Here is a 20,602-nt window from a genome sequence, read left to right as displayed (position 1 = left end):
GCTTTGTCCAATAGCGGACACATCCCTCATCAAGGTGGGTGCCATCATCTCACCTTTGAGAGAAAACTCCATCAGGGCTGCAAAATGCAGCCTTTCTCGGAAGGCCGTTCCTTCCGCCAGGGCCACCTGGAATGACTTACAGAGAACCACTCAGCACTGTGTTCTCTCCTGACGTTCCAAGCAGTGGACCTTCGAATTCCAGTTACATGTTACTTAAAAGATACACGTGGTTTAGTGTCTGGGATGGGGAAACTCAGCAGCCAATGGCCAGTACAGCTGAACACTCTGAGGCTATTAAAAACATTTCCAATATTCGTGGACATTTTAAGAGACGGCCAAGGTTTTCTGGGATCAGCTCGCACACCTGTTAATTTTGGTGTAAATAATAAGAGGTCCACAGAAGGCAGTTCTACGTGGCCTTCCCACCCTCTTTGATTCCACAATTAGAGATGTGAAAACACTCAAGAAATAAGAAGAAAACATTATCAAGAATAACTTTTATTAAGATCTCCATTAGTAAAAGGTCAATCTTTTAAAAATACTCCAGAATATAAGATGAGGAATGGGTATTGGGGAATAAACATCAAACCCGACAGCGTTCTCTGATTTGCCTCATTAAGCCCATCTTTTCCTAGGAATCCTAGGAAAAGATGACATTTGTTAGAACTGGTTTGTGAAATGGAAGTGCCATGTTTCCGAATGTTGTTCACATCACAATACTTAGGTGTCCTGGGTTGTCCCTGAAGAGAAGTACCGGCCAGGGTTCCAACTGTACAAGCAATGCACACCGAGAGGCTTTGTTGCTGGACCAACATAATATATTCTATCTCAGAAGGCTCTAGAGAAACAGTAGTTCCTTCCTCTCTGCGTTGAGTGCATATTTGACATTTCAAAGTAAATAGTACTTCTAAGGGAAGATTGTCCTATATGTCAAAATAATGTTAGAAAGTCCTTACAACGAATTTTACATCTGCTCTCATTTTTATTGTTAAGTACATCTATGAAAACCGAGTCACAGTCTCCAAGCTTTCCATCCTGTTTTGGAGAGCCACCAAGATGGCGACACTCATGAAGGCAAGCACGCTTTCTTCTCTACTTCCTCCCAGCCCCGAGCAAGCTCTTCTCTCCACTTCTTCCCGCCCCCCCACTCCTTTCCACTTGGAGGTTTTCAAATCAAAACACAGTCTAGGAAGGTCCTCAAATGACCCATCACAGAAGTAAGGCCGCTTCAGGCAGTTCTTTAACTGTCCTCCTCTCTCATCTGCTCACCAGCCGACCGACCCCGCTTCCTTACAGATCAGTTTTTTCCTCATAACGGCACCAGCATGCGGCTCGCTGGCTGTCCAGGTAAGGCTTGCAGCCCAGATGTATGACGCTGTCGAACAGGAGCTCCACCGTTGTTTCACACGCTGCAGAGTAAAGATTGGTCATCACTGCCGGGCCAGGGTCAAGCGCTGCTCCGTCCCCACCTCTGTTCCTGCTGGAGCACAGGCTCACACCCCTCAGCGGGCACTCAAACGTGTGGCAGGCCAAAGCCATGCCAGTCCCTCACACCAGAAGCACACCCTCCAGATTCCATTTCAGTCTCTTATCATAAATATAGGAATGCATGCTCCATCTCCATTGTTCACAACAATTTTTTTGTGGGCAGTAATCTTTATGAAACACAAATTGGGTCATAGGTGTTAGTTTTCCCTTCAGCTGGGAAATGTCATCACAACAAAGATGTCTGCCACACTGGATGGTGGTGGCGCATGCCCGTGATCCCAGCACTCGGGAGGCAGAGGCAGGTGGATCTCTGTGAGTTCGAGGCCAGCCTGGTCTACAGAGCTAGTCTAGGACAGGCTCCAAAGCTACACAGAGAAACCCTGCCTCGAAAAACCAAAAAAAAAAAAAAAAAAAAGATGTCTGCCAACTGCAGAGTTTACATGGTAAGGGAGGCTCTGCTGTGGCTGCTGCTGGAGGGCGAGGCTGGGCCTCTGACATGTTAAGCACGTGCTGTCCTCTCAGTCTTAGAAGGAAGCTTTAAAGAGGAACCTCTGCACTAGCGGCATGACTCTGGACAAAGAACCAACCCCAGGAGCTGTGCCCCGTGACCTCCACACGTGTGCTGTGGTCTATGTGCGTGCACATGCGCGCACACACAAATTTAATAAAAAAAAAATTAAGACAAGCAAAAAAAAAAAAAAAAAATCTCAGAAACCTCAACGTGTCAGGACGACCAGTGGCTTCTAAGAACCAATCACACTTATTGCAGATGCTCATACTAAATGGTACCCATTCTCTTTCTTGGACTAATTCTAAAATTTGGCTTCTGGGTGGATGCTCATGGGAATCCAAAGCAGTTTCTCCTGGTAGGTTTAAAAATATTAAGAAAGTCATCGACTTACCTTTCCTATTCTAAGAAAACTTAGACATGCAACATTCACAGAGCTAAACCACAATAGCGTTCAGCAGCCAAAACAACCTTTTTCAAATATTCATATGAAGGAAGAATCCTGCTCTAAAACTCATCCTTTGTAACGTTCTCCGAAAGACTGCACCATTAGAGCACAATCAACCAGAGAAACACAGACTGAACTTCACCTGGCTCCACTTCTCTGTCCTTTTGAGGTAGGAAAACAAGAAATCCATCCACGTACACTTCAGTTTGTTACTGTAGCCAAAAGCAGGCCAGTGGGCGGAAGAGTCAATTCAGGCTTCACCTGAGGCAGAGGCCCCTTCCTGGACAGTTTTTCCTGGGGTTTCAGAACAGGAACTATGGCATGGAGCTGTCTAGAGCAGCCAATAGACAGAGCATGGGCTCCAGATTAGACAGAGTCGGTCAGACAGTAAGTCAAAGGCTTACTCGGGACAAGTTCCTGGCCTCACTGTCCTTCCCTGAAAGATACAAGGGTCCTGTCCAGCACTGGGGGTGGGGTGGGGTGTGAGTATCAAAAGAAAACATGAATACATTATCTAGCACAATATTTTAAGGAAAATGCATAAAAATGTTTTTTTCTTTCCTACTTCTGACTTTAGTGTTTAGTACATCCTTTGGCTTTACAGTAGAGAGTCTTATAAATGTTCATATTTGAACAGTGATGGATATCTCCACAGACATTTCAGGTCAGCTATAACAAGGCTGACTGGAGGTTGGGACTCCAGCCATGCAGCTTTTGTGAGTCATCATCTACTCTAGGTCGGACGGCCTATTGTGGGTAGAATAGTTGGCCATGTCCCTGTAAGTCACACAATAAATTTACGGGTTCACCACAGACTTGGATGGAATCCTTTCTACTGCCGCTGTGTGTCCCACATAACTGGACAGTAAGTCTCCGGGTTAGAGGACATGATGAAACAGGGTTGGGAGCGATCTGGAAGCCTCTCCCCTGATGGCTAACATTTGTAGGTCGGAATAGGACAGCTTGTTAGGGAAGTATTGTCAAAAGCTGTTCTGCTTTGGTATGGCCCTCTATGCCATCAACATGCCATGCAAGAAGTGCCCACTGATGCACCGTGGAACACCAACTGCTTTCTGATCAGATTTAAGTGAGGCCTGTTACACACAGGGAACTCATGTTTGGTATGGGAGTCAAGGCAAAACCCTGGGGAAATGGCAGGCTGCACTGTGACGAGTATTACTACTGTTTTGTTACACAGACGTGATGTGCTTGTTAAACTGCCAGTTACATAAATGTTCCCTCTTGTTTACACCCACAGATTCTTGCTGCTCTCTGTTTCGTTCATGGAGGAAGGTTTATTTTTACAGCGAGTATGACTTATCTCATAACTGGTTAAACACTGAGGGTAAGCATCTGTTGTCATGGCACAGAGATACATTGCTCAGAAAAGAATTGCCCAAATGCGCGTGTGCGCACAGACACACACTCTCTTACATACCCACCTACCTCTCACTTCTCCAAGGCTCAGGCAGAAAGGGGCAAGAAAGAGCAAGAAGGATGGAAGAGCTGAAGAAAGGGTGGAGTGTTGCAGTGAAGCTGCTTGCTCTGGACCTGCCCCGACCGTCAGTCATCATGAAGCAGAGACTGCTGTGGTGACCCACAGAATGCCTTGGCACCACGGTCATGACCATAAATAAGCAAAACAATACAGTGTTAGCTAGTCTGTGGTAATAGTAGAGGGGCTGTTAACATTCCTTTCCTGAGACTCCAGTCACCTTTTCCATGTGCGTCCCAGCTGAACTTGGTCCTGAGGATGCAAGTGTACACAGGAGGAGGAAGGTTGGGACCCAAATGAAGCAGCATTCCCACACCCTCATCACCCATGCTAGAGTGGAACTTCCAGTGAGATGCTGTTTCTGAGTCACCTGTGTTCCCATAAGTAACCTCAGGGAACTCACTGTTCAAGCTGGACTCTGAATAGAATTGTTTCCTTGGTATGTTATTGGTGCCCTATCTAGTATGAACAGATGTTTCTTTACACATCCCCAGGAAAGGCCATGCAACCTGCAGCCTCCTGAATTCTGGGATTGCGAGCACATTAGCCATCAATCCAGCAGCTGTACTGCACCCTTAAATTCACTGGTGCTGCGAATGTCTATCATTGAGGGATATTTGTTCGCATTGACACTCTGAGGCTGATAATAAAATTTATCTTGAATCACAGGGTGGAGTTAGTGACTAGCTGACCAGAATTGACCATGGAGGATTTGGAGGACCCAGGATACAGATAGAGAGACACAGGAAGTAGTAGGGAGGGACTTAGGAAGATTCATAGCCCTTTTGGATCAGGGGAAGAGAGAAAAGAGGTCTCTGGTCACTTCTCTGCTCAATCAGGTTTTTACCCCGATATCTGAAACCTGAGTTTATTTAATAATAAAAAAATATACGCAAATGCTTCAGTCTATGTTCTTCTGAGAATTATCTGTTGAAGCGTTAGCCTCCAAGGTAAAGGAATTAAGGTAGTGAGGACTTTGGGGAGCAATGGGAAGTGATTAGGTCACGAGGGTAGCACACTCATAAATGGGATTGGTCACATTAAAAACGGTATTCCTTTAGGACACAGCTCAGGAGGACAGGGCCTGCCCAGCATGATCCTCAGTGTAATCCCACCACGTGCCACACAACAGGAGTGCAGGCAAATGAAACAGGATCCTGGAGAGCTGCTCAGTCCTTCCCCCAGGCACCATACAGCTGGAAGGTGCAGAAAGCTGGATAGACAGTGACTGCTCACGCCCTCAGCTTGTACTCAGCCTCCTGAACTATGAGAACACATTTCTGTTGCCTTTGACCACCTTCAATCTATTACACTTTAGTACAGCACCCCAGCTTGCTTTAAGCCTTCAATGTTTAGTTTCTGAACGCTTAGCTATAGTCCAGGGCACAAGGGAGATGAATTCTTCCCTTCTCTGCCTCAGACACTCCTCCGAGTTTTCTGAACACTGCTTTTGTAGCTGAATATAATTTCAGATTACAAAACGATGGGCTAGCTCCTCGCTCCAGGCAGCTGAAGAGGCTGCATCGTCACGGCTAATGACTGTGCAAAGGCTCCTGGGGTGTGCTTCTAGACAGAGTGTGTGTTCCCCACAGTATTAGAAACACCGGAATCCCGGCCGGCAGGCCCGGCCTTACCCTGGACGTGCTGAGCCAGGCCTAGGGTCTTCTGCACATCGCGGCAGATCCTGGAGAGGCAATACTGGAACTCCTCATCACAGTCACTCTTGCTCCTCCTGCAGGTCTCGTAGCACCTGTCATGCTGGTTGCAGCATTTCGTCAGGGAGGGGATGCCAATGTTCAGCTGCGAGATGCAGTTCGATGAGGGACAGTCAGTGAGATGCGGACCTCCTGGCATAAGGGGACTTCACGGAATAAACGGCAACGGCCCGGACAGCCCCAGACCCACGTCTACCTGTGAATGCGTCCTGCGTTACAACCTCCCGACTCTCCTCATCCATTCTTAGCCATCCACACTCCTCTCTATTTTGCAATGTGAGTGCAAACTGTCAGTGACTTTCACCTATCCAAAACACAACACACAACTAACTAACTTTCTCCCCTTATTTATTTGTGTGGGGAGTCTGTGGGTGAGGAACAGCGGCCACAGGAGGGCGGCTCCGGGGACATGGAGTACCCCCTCTACTGCTGTCTGCCTCACTACCCTGAGACACATCGTCTAGCTGAACCCAAAGATCACTGTTTTTGTTACAGGTGATCTAAAGAGCTCCCAGGATCTGCCTGTCCCCATCCCTCAACATTAGGGTCACAGGCACATGTGGCATGCCTGGCTCGTATGCTGGTGTGGGGGATTCAAACTCAGGTCCTCATGCCTGCATGGAAACACTCTTACCCACTGAGCCATCTCTGAGGCATAGCTTTAAAAAAAAAAAAACAAAGAAACAAGTAAGCCTACACACATTAACAGACTTCTCCAGGGCCTAAACAATTAAGATCTTAGGATATTTCAAAGTATTTTGTGTCTCCCCCTCCAAAGAAATGTACTTTCCATGAAATGGTCCACAAAAGTCTTAGCTGCCTACACTTCAAATGGTGGTTTTTTGGTTTTTTTTTTTTTAACTTTCAGCATTTTTCCATTTTCTAGAGGTGCCATTACTTTAAATTTATAACTGATCTTCAGTTATTTCAATTAACTTACCCAGCCCTCACACAGGTCCACCTGTGGCCACTGGCTTGTCTAGTCTCCCCAGTAACAGTTGCTATAGTAACTGCACTGCCAGCCCCAATCAGCCCTTGCTTTAGAGAGAAAGAGTACCTAATCTCCTTTGGTCTTCCCAAGCAATTATCACTTTGCACTTGAAAATTTTAAGTTATGTGTGTGATACTTAGAAAATATGATTTCTGTGACATCTATACAAGATAAAATAAATCATTATTTTAAACCCATTTAGTATTGTTTAGTTGTTCAATGTGTTTTATTAGAAAACAATAATAGGGGCTGGAGAGATGGCTCAGAGGTTAAGAGCACTGACTGCTCTTCCAGAAGTCCTAGAGTTCAATCCCCAGCAACCACGTGGTGGCTCACAACCATCTGTAATGAGATCTGGTGCCCTCTTCTGGCCTGCAGGCAGAACATTGTATACATAATAAATAAATAAATCTTTAAAAAAGAAAACAATAATAAACACAATCATTATAGAAATCAAAAATTATTTATGAGCCTGAAGACAAGCACACTTAAGTCTTGTATTACTAAAAGCAGTAGACTAACAGTCACAAAACTTATCAAAGGAAAAAAAGAAGTATTTACATGAACACCGAACAATGGGGAGCCACATCCATTTGGTGGGGACGGTTTGTATCCGTATCGTGGAAAAGGCTTCGATCCTATGTGAAATACAAAAGATGTCATATTTAGTTTAAAATATGGATGAAATAAAATACATATTTATAAAGGTAAACAAGGTGCTTGACTAGCCTTGAGGATGTTCAATATTTAGTTGGATAAAACAAATAATGATGTATTTATTTTGATGAGTACTAGAATGATTGATCATGGAATTATTTTTAGTTCTCTTGTAAAGGATGCAGAGCATATACAAATGTGCAGCATTCATTAAGGTAATTACTTATTACCTTATATTTATATATATTTATAAGCATATATGGTCAAAACATGCAATAGCTTATCCTGGACCGCTGGAGATCTCAAAGTTACACATTATACGACATTACATGTGTGAAAGAGCAACACAGCCTGTCTTCCTGCACGTCTAATACTTGAGCTTTATGGGTAAAAGCCTGTAAGGAATGTGCTGTATCTTTCTAACCTCCAACAAATCTTTCATTGCACAAAAAAGGCCATATAACCATCAACTATCAGGGGCTTAGCTAGAGCCTAATCTAAGAAAGATGAGGTTATGCCATGATAACCTAAGAATTTTCATAACCCACCCAGATTATGGCATTTTTCATAATAGCCCAAGCAGACTAACATTCACATTTCGGCGTGGCTTTTCCTGGCGACACTTTTGACTCGTATGATTTCTAACACTCACGTCATTAATCTGCCTACTTCATTTACTATTTGTTTCCTCATTCTGAAATGTAACCTGAGGCAGGACTTTTTCTAGAGCATGCACATGCCTAGCACAGTTTCTGGCATGTAGTTACATTCTCAATGAATACTTGTTGACAAATGGTCAAGTCAATGAACACTGGGTAGACTTAGAAGAGTAATCCCCATGGCAACACTAATATTCATTGTGAATTAATAAGTACTATTGCTGTTTACTTCTTTTTTTAAGATTTATTTATTATTATTATGTACACAGAAGAGGGCGCCAGATCTCATTACAGATGGTTGTGAGTCACCATGTGGGTGCTGGGAATTGAACTCAGGACCTCTGGAAGAGCAGTCGGTGCTCTTAACCCCTGAGCCATCTCTCCAGGCTTTTAAGTTTCCTGGGACTTCATTCACTGGTCTCTAAAGACTGACGACATCTAGCTTGTTACATCTCTTTGAAATGTGACAGCCAGGGGCCACCAAGATAGCTTAACCAGTAAAATATGTTACCCAGCTTACCTACCTGAGTTCAATCCCCCAACAACCCACATGGCAAAGAGAACAGATTACCACGAATGGTCCTCTTGACCTCCACATGCACACCGTGGAATGCATGCACCCATATACAAACATCATACACACAAGAGTGAATAAACTGCAAAACGTGGCACCCCAAACCTGATGTCATTTATATGATGGGCCCTTTTTGAGGCAATAAAACATTCATTTTGACACGGCTTATGGAAGCTATATCTCAGGGCTAAACTATCAAATGATAGCAATGAAAGAAAAGCACTTCCTAAGATTGAGCTTTCAGAATATCTACTCCTAGCTGGGTGGGTTGGCGCACACCTTTACTCTCAGCACTCAGGAGGCAGAGGCTGGAGGATTTCTCTGAGTTCAAGGCCAGCCAGGTTTACATCGAGAGTTCCAGGACAGCCAGGGCTACATAAGAAAGATGCTGTCTCAAAAAAAAAAAAAAAAAAAAAAAAAAAAAATCAAAACATAAATAAATACCTACTTGTAGAATTTCATAATTTCTGTAATTATTTTTTTCGACCAGTTACAGAATTTCTGTTGGCTTTACTCAGTCATCCAGCAATGTTTCACCCACCATTGTTCAGTGAACTTTTTATCTGGAGGTCTGGAGTCATAAACTTGAGCCATAGATATTAATCTGGACTAAGGCCAGCTGTATCTTGCTATAGATAAACCCTCTCTAGAAGCAGTTATGATGTTATTAATCCAAACCTTTGGGGAGACCACTCAGCCAGTCGAGACTTTGCTTAAGTCAAGTGATTGCTAGTTTACTGTTCCCAGGGGACTATCATGAGAAACTACACATTCTTATCTACAGTTTAAAGTCTTAGTCCATTTCTCTCTCTCTCTCTCTCTCTCTCTCTCTCTCTCTCTCTCTCTCTCTCTCTCTCTCTCTCATAGTTTTGGTGCTGGGGAGTGCCTGAACTCAGGGCCGTGTGAATGTGAAGCCAGTGTTCTAGCCCAGGCTACACCCCCAGCCCAGGCTACTTCCTGCTGCTAATATCAAAATGGCCGAGGTAATTTTTTAAAGGTTTGTTTTGGCTCATACTTCGGGTCAAAGTTCAGGAGCTGCAGCTAGCTGTGGTCTTCTTTCTGGCTTCACCTCTGAGCGGGCAGAGCGTCACGTGATTAGAGACCAGAGCGGGTGGGGAACCAGCCAAAGAGGTTTTACTGCACACTCAGTCACAAGATAACCCCATCGATCCATGAAGTAGACACAGACTAATCAATGCATGAGGACAGAGTCCTCTGCATCTTGTAAAGTTTTCATCTCTTCCAACTGCACCTTGCAGTGGAGATGAAATTTCGGTTTTGGAGGGGACAAGCCATACTCAAACCACAGCAGGAAGAAAGGCTAAATTGACAGAGTTCCTGGGAAACACACTCCAGTTCCTTAAACATCAGTAGAAAGCTTTCTCTTGAACAGGTTTTAACAGTGAGTGATTTCAAATGCGTACAGGTCTCTAGAGCAGCGGTTCTCAAGCTGTGGACCCCCCTGTGGTTAACAACCCTTTCACAGGAGTTACATATCGCGTATCAGATACTTAATTATGATTCATAACAGTAGCAAATTTACAGATATGAAGTAGCAATGAAATAATCTTATGGTTGGGGGTCAGCACAACATGAGGAACTGTATTAAAGGGTCGCAGCATTAGGAAGGTTGGGAACCACTGCTCTAGAGATATACACTAGTTAACGAGCCAGACTATTAATAATCTTCTTTTTTCTTTGAGGGGAGAGTCAGGTATCTGGAACTCTATATTAATAATCTTTTTTAAATACACTATAGTGTGTTCAAATCGGAAAAGAGAGGGCATTTACTATATATAGTTTTTCCAGGTTAACAACTGTTTTAAATTCAGAAACACATCACCTAAAAAACTGTCAGGAAAACGGTGCACTTAGCATTTGAAATGACAGCTTGTCCTGTTCCTACTTGTTCAGATGACGTGTACATTCCCCTCCCACCTACAAGTCTCCAGGTACCTGGTACCATTCATGTCCAAACATTACCACCCTCAGACAGCTGATACAAAGCAAAAACAAAAACAAAACTGGAGGTAACTGGAGGCTTCTAATATCCTCTTAACTGTCTATTGTTTCCTTTTAGAACTAGAAATGTATTTCTTTTCCTGCTCAGACAACAGTACTTCTACCTTTGCTTCTCTTTGTACCTTATCTAATTTCTCTCCCGTCCCCATCTAGAGAAATGCTTCCTGACATCTTGATGACTGTAGGGACAGTGACCTAACACAGGCATGTAAGTATTCCACTAATACACGGACACACTTTCTTCATAAGAGATCATTCCTGTTGAGCAAGAGGCTGGTCAGAAGCAAATGAAGTTATTTAAAAAATCCCAAATAAACATGCCTACTCTGGAGACCTGGCAGAGTGGGGAGCAGAGGCAGTAGAGAAACTTCATGGGCAAAAAAGAATGTGATGGTGTAGCGTTGCCATCTCACACATGCCGGTGCTTCCTGCAGAGGGAAGCTGTTAACACTGAGCGACAAAGAGCCGCGCCTACTGTATACGGGACACTGGAAAGAATACTGGAATAAATGCTGGGGCTGACTCCCTAACATTCGCACCGAAGGGGGCAGTGCGTGGGTGTTTGGTTAGTCTGGGGTTTCTGTAGAACAGCTAACTGACGTCATTTCTCTCACAGCCTTCCCAGCTCACCCCATCTTGGCTTCTGTATCTACTGTGCACACCAAGGCCGGTGGCTTTTCTTTCTAATGTTTCTGAGCCAAATCGGCAGAACAGTTTCTATGAAAACAGCTTTGTCCTCCTTTCCTAGAAGATGCCTAGCGTGTAATGAGTGCCCAAGAAATCACCGGATGAGAAATCGGGAAATCCTCCGCCAAAATTAAAACTTCTGTTTTATTTCAATGGAACGGAGACATAGGCCTACCAGAACGTGAGAGGGGGCTGTTTTGCTCAACCAGCTCTGTGTTTTAAATTTCTAAATTCACCTTACATTAAAATAGTATTTCAAAGCTTGAAAGATGGTTCAGCGAGCAAAAGTCCTTCCTCAACAAACCTGAGATTGATCCCCAGATCCCACAGTGACAGCAGAGAGCCGTTCCCAAGGTGTCCTCTGACCTCCAAATGTACACCACGGCATGTTCGTGTGCACATTCTCCCTCTTCCTCTCCCTCTCTCCATCTCTCTCTGACCCCCCCCCCCGTAAAATTACATGGATACATAATAAATAAGTTAAATTTACAAGATAATTATTTAGAACAAATTATATAGAAAGCTACTTATTAAAAACGGGATTGATTCATGAGGCCTGGAGAGTTGGCTCAGCAGGTAAGTACACTTGCTTCTCTCGCAGAGGACTCAGATTTGGTTCCTAGCACCCATATAGAGGCTCACAACAGTCCCTAACTCCAGCTCCAGGGTCGGTGCCCTCTGCTGGTCTCTAAAGGCACGACATGCATGTGATGAGCATACATACACACAGGCAAAACACTCACACACACATAAAATAAGATAAAATAAATATTGAGTCAAGTACTATTATTTAAAATATTGTTGTAGGTGGTGTTAAGAAATGCTGAACATTAAGACTTTTTTTTTTTTGAGCTGAGGATTGAACCCAGGGCCTTGTGCTTGCTAGGCAAGCACTCTACCACTGAGCTAAATCCCTGACCCTAAGACTTTTGTTACCAGCTTTTACAAAGTAACAGCAGCTCACTGATGGAAGGCCCACAGTAAGAGTCAAGGCACAACGTCATGATGTGCTGTGGCCACGCTCCCGGACTGCACACAGACACAGAAGAAAGAAAAGTAAGGAAGAGCTAGACCCAAGAGTACACCGCGCGGGAAGGCCGGTCACTACTCGTACCGTCTGACATGAGCCAGCGCTTCCCAACCTGCGGGTCAAATGACCCTTTCGCAGGGTCACCTAGGACCACCCTGCACATCCCACAGATACATTATGACTAATAAGAGCAGCAAAGTTACAGTTATGAAGTAGCACCAGATAATTGTGTGGCTGGGGGTCACCCAACAGGAGGAACTGTCTTAAAGGGTCACAGGATTAGGAAGGTTGGGAACCCCTGACATAAGCGGTGGACTTCTTAATGTTTTCCCATCGCCCCATGCAGCCAAAACCCAAGTATTTACAGGAACTGAGAAACTCACCATTCTCTCATTCTCTGTCTGTCTGTCTGTCTGTCTGTCTGTCTCTCTCTTCCCCCACCCCACATTATTTTTGCCAAAGCTGATAAAAATGCTCGCGAACAGACGCACCCATGAATGAAGCAGGTGAGAGTCTCGAGGAGGGAACTGGGTCACAGAGAGATCTTTCACTGGGTTTGTAGGACGTACAGCGGGGACTCCCAACCTGCTAAACACTGAGCCTTAAACCACTCAGCTCCATGTGGCCCTGAGAGTAACTCTCTCCTCCGAGGCCATCCACTTCTTAGTTCCCTCAGGTCTCCCGACATCATTCTTTGGACTTCTAGAAGCTGATGGCTTCGTTCCTTCTTCCCTGCAAAATAGGCAATCAGGCCCCACGCACCTACCATGTGCGCCCACATCCTACCTCCACCCTATTAACGGGGGAGGCTGCCTGCTCCTGGCCAGCCTCTTCCTTTGCACACTAGAAACTACACTTTTCAGGTGTGCAAGGACATGACTCGAGTATTCCCCTCCATCGCCTCTGCTATCATTTCCTGCCTTAGTCACAATCCCTGCTAAGCCAACAACAGATCCTTCAGGTTCTTCCTTCAAATTACACCTCAGATTCAACCCTCAGCACTCCATCTCCTACCAGCTTAGACAAGATCACTGTGACCTTTGGTCTGGACCCTTGCACACAGTGGCCTAGCTCTAGTCTGGCTTCCTTACCTCCGCTGAGGCTTAATTCTCAGTGCAGCACTTAGAGGCTCCTGTTAGCACACATATCACCAGAGGAGTGAGCAACTTACTCAAAATTCTAAAAATACTATTTTTAGAAACAGAAACCGCTGTCTAGAAACAGCCATTTTCCCTCTTTTTCTCAACAGAAATGGAAAACTATTCTCCATTTCCTTGATGTCAGAGAGGAAAAAAGCTACGGGCTGGGAAGCTGGTTCAAGTGGTAAGGGTGGTGGTTACGCCACATGGAGTCAGCTGAGTTCCCATCCCTAGCACCCAGGTAAGCGGCTGGGCGGAGGAGTGTGTGCCTGCCTGTTGCGGGGCAGATCCCAGGAGCTCACTGGCCAGCTAGCCTAGGCAAAGTGAAGTACGCTTCACTTTCAGAGAAGACAAAGGTGAAGAGAAAAAGTCAGGCAACATTCTCCCTTTTAGCTTCTACATGTGCACACATGGGCCAGCACCCAAACACCCACATGCATCATGCATCACACACACATACACACACACACACACACACACACACACACACACACACACACGAGTTAAGGGAAAATGGCAAACATAAAATTGCTCCCATTAAAAACTGCACATAACTCACTAAGGCCTTTCCCCATTCAAGGGAAGAGGACCCGAAGAGGTCCCTAACACTGAGCTCTCGGGGAGAGGGGAGTTACACGGAAACACACACGTCTGCGGCATTCAGCAGTTCCTGCCTTACCTAGGAGCCTGGGGGCAAGTTTTGTGAGACTTGAAGAAAATGAAAACAAGGAAAAGGGAAGTTTAGGTAACCCTTCAGAGGAGTGGTATCATTTTGAGGTGTTCTAAATGTAAACACTTCTACAGCCCGGGACGCACAGCTGTGTAGGAAGACTGTACCTTTGAAGCCATCCTCCTCTCTGTAAATAACAGCTGCATCTTTTCGTTGCCACAGATGGAACCCTCAGTCCCCTTGACAGCCCTTCTGATGGTCCTGTCCCCTAGAACTGTGTACTCCTCGGCCTGGGGTGATCTTTCCCTGATTATCACAGAGCACTCTTGCTACTTTCCAATTCTGAGACGTTCTTCTGTCCTAAAACATCTATCTAAAGGGCAAACAGCTCCCAGTCCTTTGCAGTACCCCTGCGCCAACCTTCTATTCATGTTGAGAAAGTTTATTGTTTAAGGCACTGGCTCACAGCAGGTCAGTGACCACACAGTTCTTCCGTCTCATTGCCTGCTTCTCCCCAACAGAACAGGGACAGGGATTTCATCTGTCACCACTGAATCCCCAGTCTATCAGCCACTGACATGTGGTCAAGACTAATATTTGCAAAATGGTCAGGAATTAAGTTAGAACTTTTGCCTTAGCAAAGTTATTTAATCCTTGTTACCCATGAAGTCCCCAAATACATTTGGCACTCACTGGTGGAATTTCAGAGGCAAAGGAAGATCGTTAGAAGCAATCGTTGGTCTGTTTTCTATATGAACGTAAAGGCGGAGATTATCTGGAGACTCACAGGCTGCAGTTGGCATCACAGTTTTACAGGATAGAGGTTTTTATTAAGATCACCAACTCTGCAATCACACTATCTCACTGAGGTCATGGATTTCCCTATTATTTTCAGCTGGTAGCCTTGGCTAATCTCATAAGAAACTTGATTTCTAAAGTTCTATCCTAATATTTTGAATTTCTAAACTCCATACACCCCCAAAATTTTAAATGCTAAAAAGACACCACTCAAACAAATAAACAGCAAAAAACAAAACCCCCAAACACTGAAATCGCTGCCTTGAGTGCTGGTTTTATCACCATCCACACTGCCATCAAGCAAGTTCTTGGATTCAAATAGTTTAAAACCATGAGGGCTGGAGAGATGGCTCAGAGGTTAAGAGCACTGACTGTTCTTCCAGAGGTCCTGAGTTCAATTCCCAGCAACCTCATGGTGGCTCACAACCATCTATAATAAGATCTGGTGCCCTCTTTTGGTCTACAGGTGTACATGCAGACAGAACACTGTATACATAATAAATAAATAAATCTTTAAAATAAAACCATGAAAGGAGTAAGCATACAATACTGACAGAGAGTAAGGAAGAGAAGTCACTGATATCCAAGGAAAGAAAGTTACAAAATGGACAAGGTGGGTGTCTCATCCCAGTACCTGAGTTCAAGAGTTCAAGGCCAGCCTCAGCTACACCAAGTTCGATGCCAGTGGGGGCTACCTGAGACTCTCAAAAACCAAAGCAGAACAAAGCTTCAACTGTTTTCTAGAAGTTAGAAGAACCCTTTCAATCCAGGACACCTCTCTCAAAAAACAAGTACACCAGAAATCTATACAAAAGCCACAATTTATTTTTCCTTAGCTTTGGGGGGGATAACAAAATGCCACTTAATATCAACTGATGGCTCGAAAACTCTCGTTTGGCTTTATATGCTCAGCTGACTCAATTACAATGTGTGTGTGTGTGTGTGTGTGTGTGTGTGTGTGTGTGTGTCCGCCCGGGCTAAAATCAGTATGTTCCACTCCACTTCCAGCGTTCCTACATCTTAGGCAACTCTGTGCAACTACCGGAAAAGAAAATGGGGAGGGAGGGAGGGAGGGAGGAAGGGCGGAAAAAAATAATACCAGAAGGAGCAGAGCGCAGAGCGCACTCCGGCGACCTCTCACATTTGTTCCCAGCTTGCTCAATCCCAAGGACAGCACACTCCAAACGCGGCTCATTCTTTCCACACCCAGAGGACGCCCGTCTACGTCTGCCTGACACCTGTTCCCCCATCCCCCCTGCCCGCACTTGCCCCTCCATCCCCCCTGCTCTGCACTTGCCCCTCCATCCCCCTGCCCCGCACCTATCCTCTCATCCCCCTGCCCCGCAGCTGTACCCCCAATGCCCCTGGCCCGCACTTGCTCCTCCATCCCCCTGCCCCTCACTTGTCCTTCCATCCCCTTGCCCGATACCTGTCCCCCATTTCTCCTGCCCCACACCTGCCCCCCATCCCCCTGCCCCGCACCTGCCCCCCATCCCCCTGCCCCGCACCTGTCCCCCACCCCCCTGCCCCGCACCTGTCCCCCACCCCCGTGCCCCGCACCCGTCCCCCACCCCCCTGCCCCACACCTGCCCCCCATCCCCGCACCCGTCCCCCACCCCCCTGCCCCACACCTGTCCCCCACCCCCCATCCCCGCACCCGCCCCCCACCCCTCTACCCCGCGCCCCGGCGGCGCACCGTCGCTGCACTTGTACTGGCAGAGCCCGTCCTCGCCGCCCAGCAGGTCGAGCGCGGCGTTGAGGTACGTGTCGATCTTGTGGATGCCGTTGCGGATGGTCTTGAGCGTGGCCCTCCAGTCGGTGGTCTGGTCCTGTTCCTGGCCTCGCGCCGTGGCCAGCAGGAGCAGGAGCAGGAGCGCGGGCCCCCGGGCGGGTGACGGTCGCGGAGCCACCATCTATCTGCAGGGCCGGGCGGCCGGGCTGGGCGGCGGCGCGCGCTCCGGCTCGGGTCCCCGCCTCCTCCGCGCCCCCCGGGGTCGCACCCCGTCACCCAGCTGCGCGGAAAGGCAGGCTGCGCGGGCGCGCGCCGCTGCCGGCTCCCCGGGGCCGCGTCCTGCACAGTGCGCCTGCGCGGGAGCGTGGGAGCCGGGAGGGTGAGGCGGAGACTTCCTCGCCCACGTGGTCTCCGGAACGCTCCCGGTTCTTTCCGTCCTACCTCTGTGGAGTCATTAAAAACGTCCACGCCCTAGACGGATACACGCACCGTATTGAACTTTTTGGGTTTTGTTGTTTGTTTTTCAACCGTCACATCGCGCCCCAGTGGAGAATGACCCCCGTGGCACAGCCTGACTTGTGGGGCTCGGCTGGGCCTTTTCTGAGCGTGGCCAAGGTCCAGTGCAGGGGCTTGTTTTGAGCACGTGACTTGGTGGGCGGTGCTTGCACTCTACAGAACTTGGGTCCTCATGATCCCTTGCAATCCAAGCACTGTAAGTAGCTTCTCCGTCTGAGGGTCGTCGAGGATGGACCCCTTTCTCCATCAGAGAAGTAGTGCCCAACCTTCCTATTGCGGAGACCCTTTCATACAGTTCCCCATGTTGTGGTGACCCCCCAACCACAAAATTATTTCGTTGCTACTTCATCACTGTAATTTACTACTGTTATGAATTGTAATGTAAATATCTGATATGCAGGATATCCTCTGTGCGACCCCTTGAAACCTAAAGGGTCGGACCCACAGATTGAGAACGGCTGAGCCAGAGCATTTCCTCTAGTGTCTCTGTCTAATTTTATGGAAGGAGAAGTTCACAATCACCCCTCCTTAAAATTCTAAGTACCATAGTGAAAGGATAACCACAGATTAGGGAGAAGACACAGAGAAAGCAGAGATCATTGGATGTTACTGCACTAGCTGATCGCTGAGGTCCCAACCGACGGTATCACCAGAATTTTAAAGCAAGGCTTGCCTCATTTAATTCTTCTACCAGAGAGATGTCCTGGTCCAGGAATATGTCTTTCAGAACAGCACAGAATGCACTAAGATTATGTGGGACCAGCCCTCAGTTAAAACCCAAAGCCCTTTTGGTTTATTTTTCTGGGACAGGATCTTGGCTTGTAGCCCAGGCTGCCCTTTCACTTGCCTTAAACACACCATCCTCCTCCACAGGCCTCTCTAGTGCCAGGATCTTGGTGCCAAGCCTCTCTCTTTCCTATTTCTTTAAACAGTTACATCTTGGTGTACTAATACCTTTTACCTTAACAATAACTTGCCCTCTGAGAACCCAGTTTGCTGTCTCTCTCTAGTGATTACATTCTCAAATGCAGATTCCCTGGATCCTTGTCTGCTCTATAGCACACTGCAATCTCACTGAGCTCCCATGTGAGATCACAAATTCAAAGTAACCCAGCTGGTTAAACCTGCTTCAGTCCCTCACTTCTTTTATTTATCTGCCACCCATGGCCACACCAATTACTTCATAATTAAGAGAAAATCTCATAATTGTCATAGACTCAAATGCCTCTCCCTGGTACCATATTTTATCTAACGTCTGGGTCAGTTTCTCTGACCCTGCCTTGGCTTCTGTCTTCCTGGTTTTCCCATTAAATAGTCTAAGATTCTCCTGTCTTCCATGTCTTGACTCAACCCTCCACCCTCCACTACACATCTCCCTCCCTGCCTCCTGCTTGGACTTTCTAGAATTCTTCAGTGGTTTCAGCTCCTGGAGGCCACACCCGGCTTGTTCTTTTCTCTGATGCACCCTGGGCTCCAAGGACACTGAGCTGCTCTCTAACCTTGTATGTGGCTGGCTCCCTAAGTTGCAAGGCCTCTTTGCGTGTGCTACTCCTTGGAAAGCTCTTCCGAGCCTTTGTTTTCTTTTCTGTTGCCATGAGAAAGCACTCAGGCAGAAGGGACGTTAAGGACCAGTGAGATAGCTCAGTAGATGGCAGTGTTTGCTCCATGAGCTGGATAAGCTGTTGAGCCACAGAACCCCATGGTGGAAGGAGAGGAGAGAGTCCCCCAAGACATCCTCTGCATCCTCTGACCTGTACATACATGTTCTCTCTCTCTCTCTCTCTCTCTCTCTCTCTCTCTCTCTCTCTCTCTCTCTCACACACACACACACACACACACAAATAATTAATATTAATAATAATAAAATATAAAGAAAACACGTAGGGAGAAGTTTTGTTTTTCTGGCTCAGTTCTAGGGTCCAGTTGATCATAGTGAGGAGGACAAAGAGGCTGGAGCTTGAAGCAGCTGGTCCCATCGCCATTGGAAAGCAGAGAGTAACAAATGATTCACTTTCTCCACTTTATATAGCCGAGGATCCCTTGCCTGGGAAATAGTCCTGCCGTCTATTGAGATAGGTCTTCTCACATCAATTAATGTATTGAGGATAATTCTGCACAAACATGTGCAGAGAATCATCTCCTTAAATTATTTTAGATTCTGGCAAGTTAACAATATTCTGGCAACTAACAATAACCATCACATTCCATCAGTCAGATTAAGCCCACCTCTTTTGACACCCCAGGCTAATCGATACTGAGTTTTTACTATTATTCCTGCAAAGTCCAACTTCATATTTTATTTTCCAGTTAGTCCCATATGACATAAGAATCTCAATTATGAGAGACTTAAGAGCCTAGTTATATGACCCAAGGGACCTAGACATGGTCATCAGATCAATCTGGAACAGTAGCTCTGAGTTTATTGTCTCATGCCAGTGAAGAGTAAAGATACGGACAGTTGTAGGTTGTGCTTTCATAGGAAGAACTACAGAAAAAAATAGCAATTGAGGAAAAGTGAGAGACCCTCCCAAGAGTGGGAAGCATTTTGAAGAGAGGAAAAGGCCAGTGAACTTTGTCTAAAGGTTCTAAAAGGGCTGTGGCAGAGACTGGACACACGCTGAGATTGCCATGAGATTTATTAGTTCTCTGAACTATGATGAGCCACGCCAGTGGAGGGTTCATATGCTCTCTGCATGTCCGCCTGTCCCAACCAGAGAGATGATCATGAATCGTGTGCTGCCCACCCAGGTAGTGGGTGGTTGAAGCCCCGCTTTAACCCGACTCAAGCTTTAACATTGACACTGACTGTCCGCTGGCTGATAGTGGGCAGGTGTTATTACCACCGCCACCATCACCACCACCCTCTACCCCCACCTCACCCCACCCCCATGACTTCAGGATGCGCACCCGTTTGGTTTGATTTCTGTTGCTGTGATAAAGATCATGATCAGAGGGAACTTGCGGGTGAAGGGCTTCCATCCTCTTATAGTTCTGGGTGATAGTTCATCACTGAGGGAAGTAAGGGCAAGAAGTCAGGGCAGGAGCCTGGAGGTGGGAACCGAAGGAGAGACCATGGAGGAACACTGCTTACTGGCTTGCACTTCCTGACTTGCTCAGTGTTTGTTCTTAAATGTCTCAGTCTCACCAGGAGTGACACCCGCCCCCTACCCCCAGTTTCCCTGGCCCTCCCACATTAATGATTTATCAAAAAATTGTCCCACTGACTTGTCTGCAGGCCAGTCTGATGGAGGCATTGGATGGATGTTGGCATTGAGCCAATGGCATTATTGTGATTCAGGATCCTGAGAGAGACCTCCTGATAAGACCCTGCGCTCAGACCCTCCCATCCCCCCTCTACTTGGTCTTTTCCGATGTGCAGCCACTCCGTAGAGCTGTCTCATTGCCCTTCGGAAAGAACCTGACTCTAGTCTGTCCCAGGTTTTTGTTTGTTTTGCAGGTGTCAGGTCCCTGCA

The 20,602-nt window shown here is 46.5% G+C and overlaps 1 protein-coding gene across 2 annotated transcripts; it reads right to left on the bottom strand.

Moving 5' to 3' along the window:
• Window positions 1-480: 480 nt before the first annotated feature.
• Pla2g12a (phospholipase A2 group XIIA) lies at window positions 481-16,903 on the bottom strand. Of its 2 annotated transcripts, XR_004945213.1 has the most exons (5): window positions 16,578-16,903; window positions 7,207-7,283; window positions 5,574-5,739; window positions 3,891-4,191; window positions 1,348-1,409 (listed from the first exon to the last, which is right to left on the bottom strand). XR_004945213.1 is itself a non-coding variant. In XM_036190369.1 (4 exons), exons 1-4 carry the CDS (start codon window positions 16,792-16,794, stop codon window positions 1,291-1,293), a joined length of 579 nt encoding a protein of 192 aa, XP_036046262.1. In that variant the 5' UTR covers window positions 16,795-16,903; the 3' UTR covers window positions 481-1,290. The 2 variants fall into 2 exon arrangements, 1 of the variants encoding a protein (XP_036046262.1); XM_036190369.1 differs by lacking the exon at window positions 3,891-4,191 and having other exon boundaries at window positions 481-1,409.
• Window positions 16,904-20,602: the final 3,699 nt, after the last annotated feature.

The sequence above is a fragment of the Onychomys torridus genome, chromosome 6, assembly GCF_903995425.1.
Source record: "Onychomys torridus chromosome 6, mOncTor1.1, whole genome shotgun sequence".
NCBI classification, from domain to species: Eukaryota; Metazoa; Chordata; class Mammalia; order Rodentia; family Cricetidae; genus Onychomys; species Onychomys torridus.
Note: the sequence above shows the minus strand (reverse complement) of the source record. Positions and strands in the feature narration are given on the sequence as shown.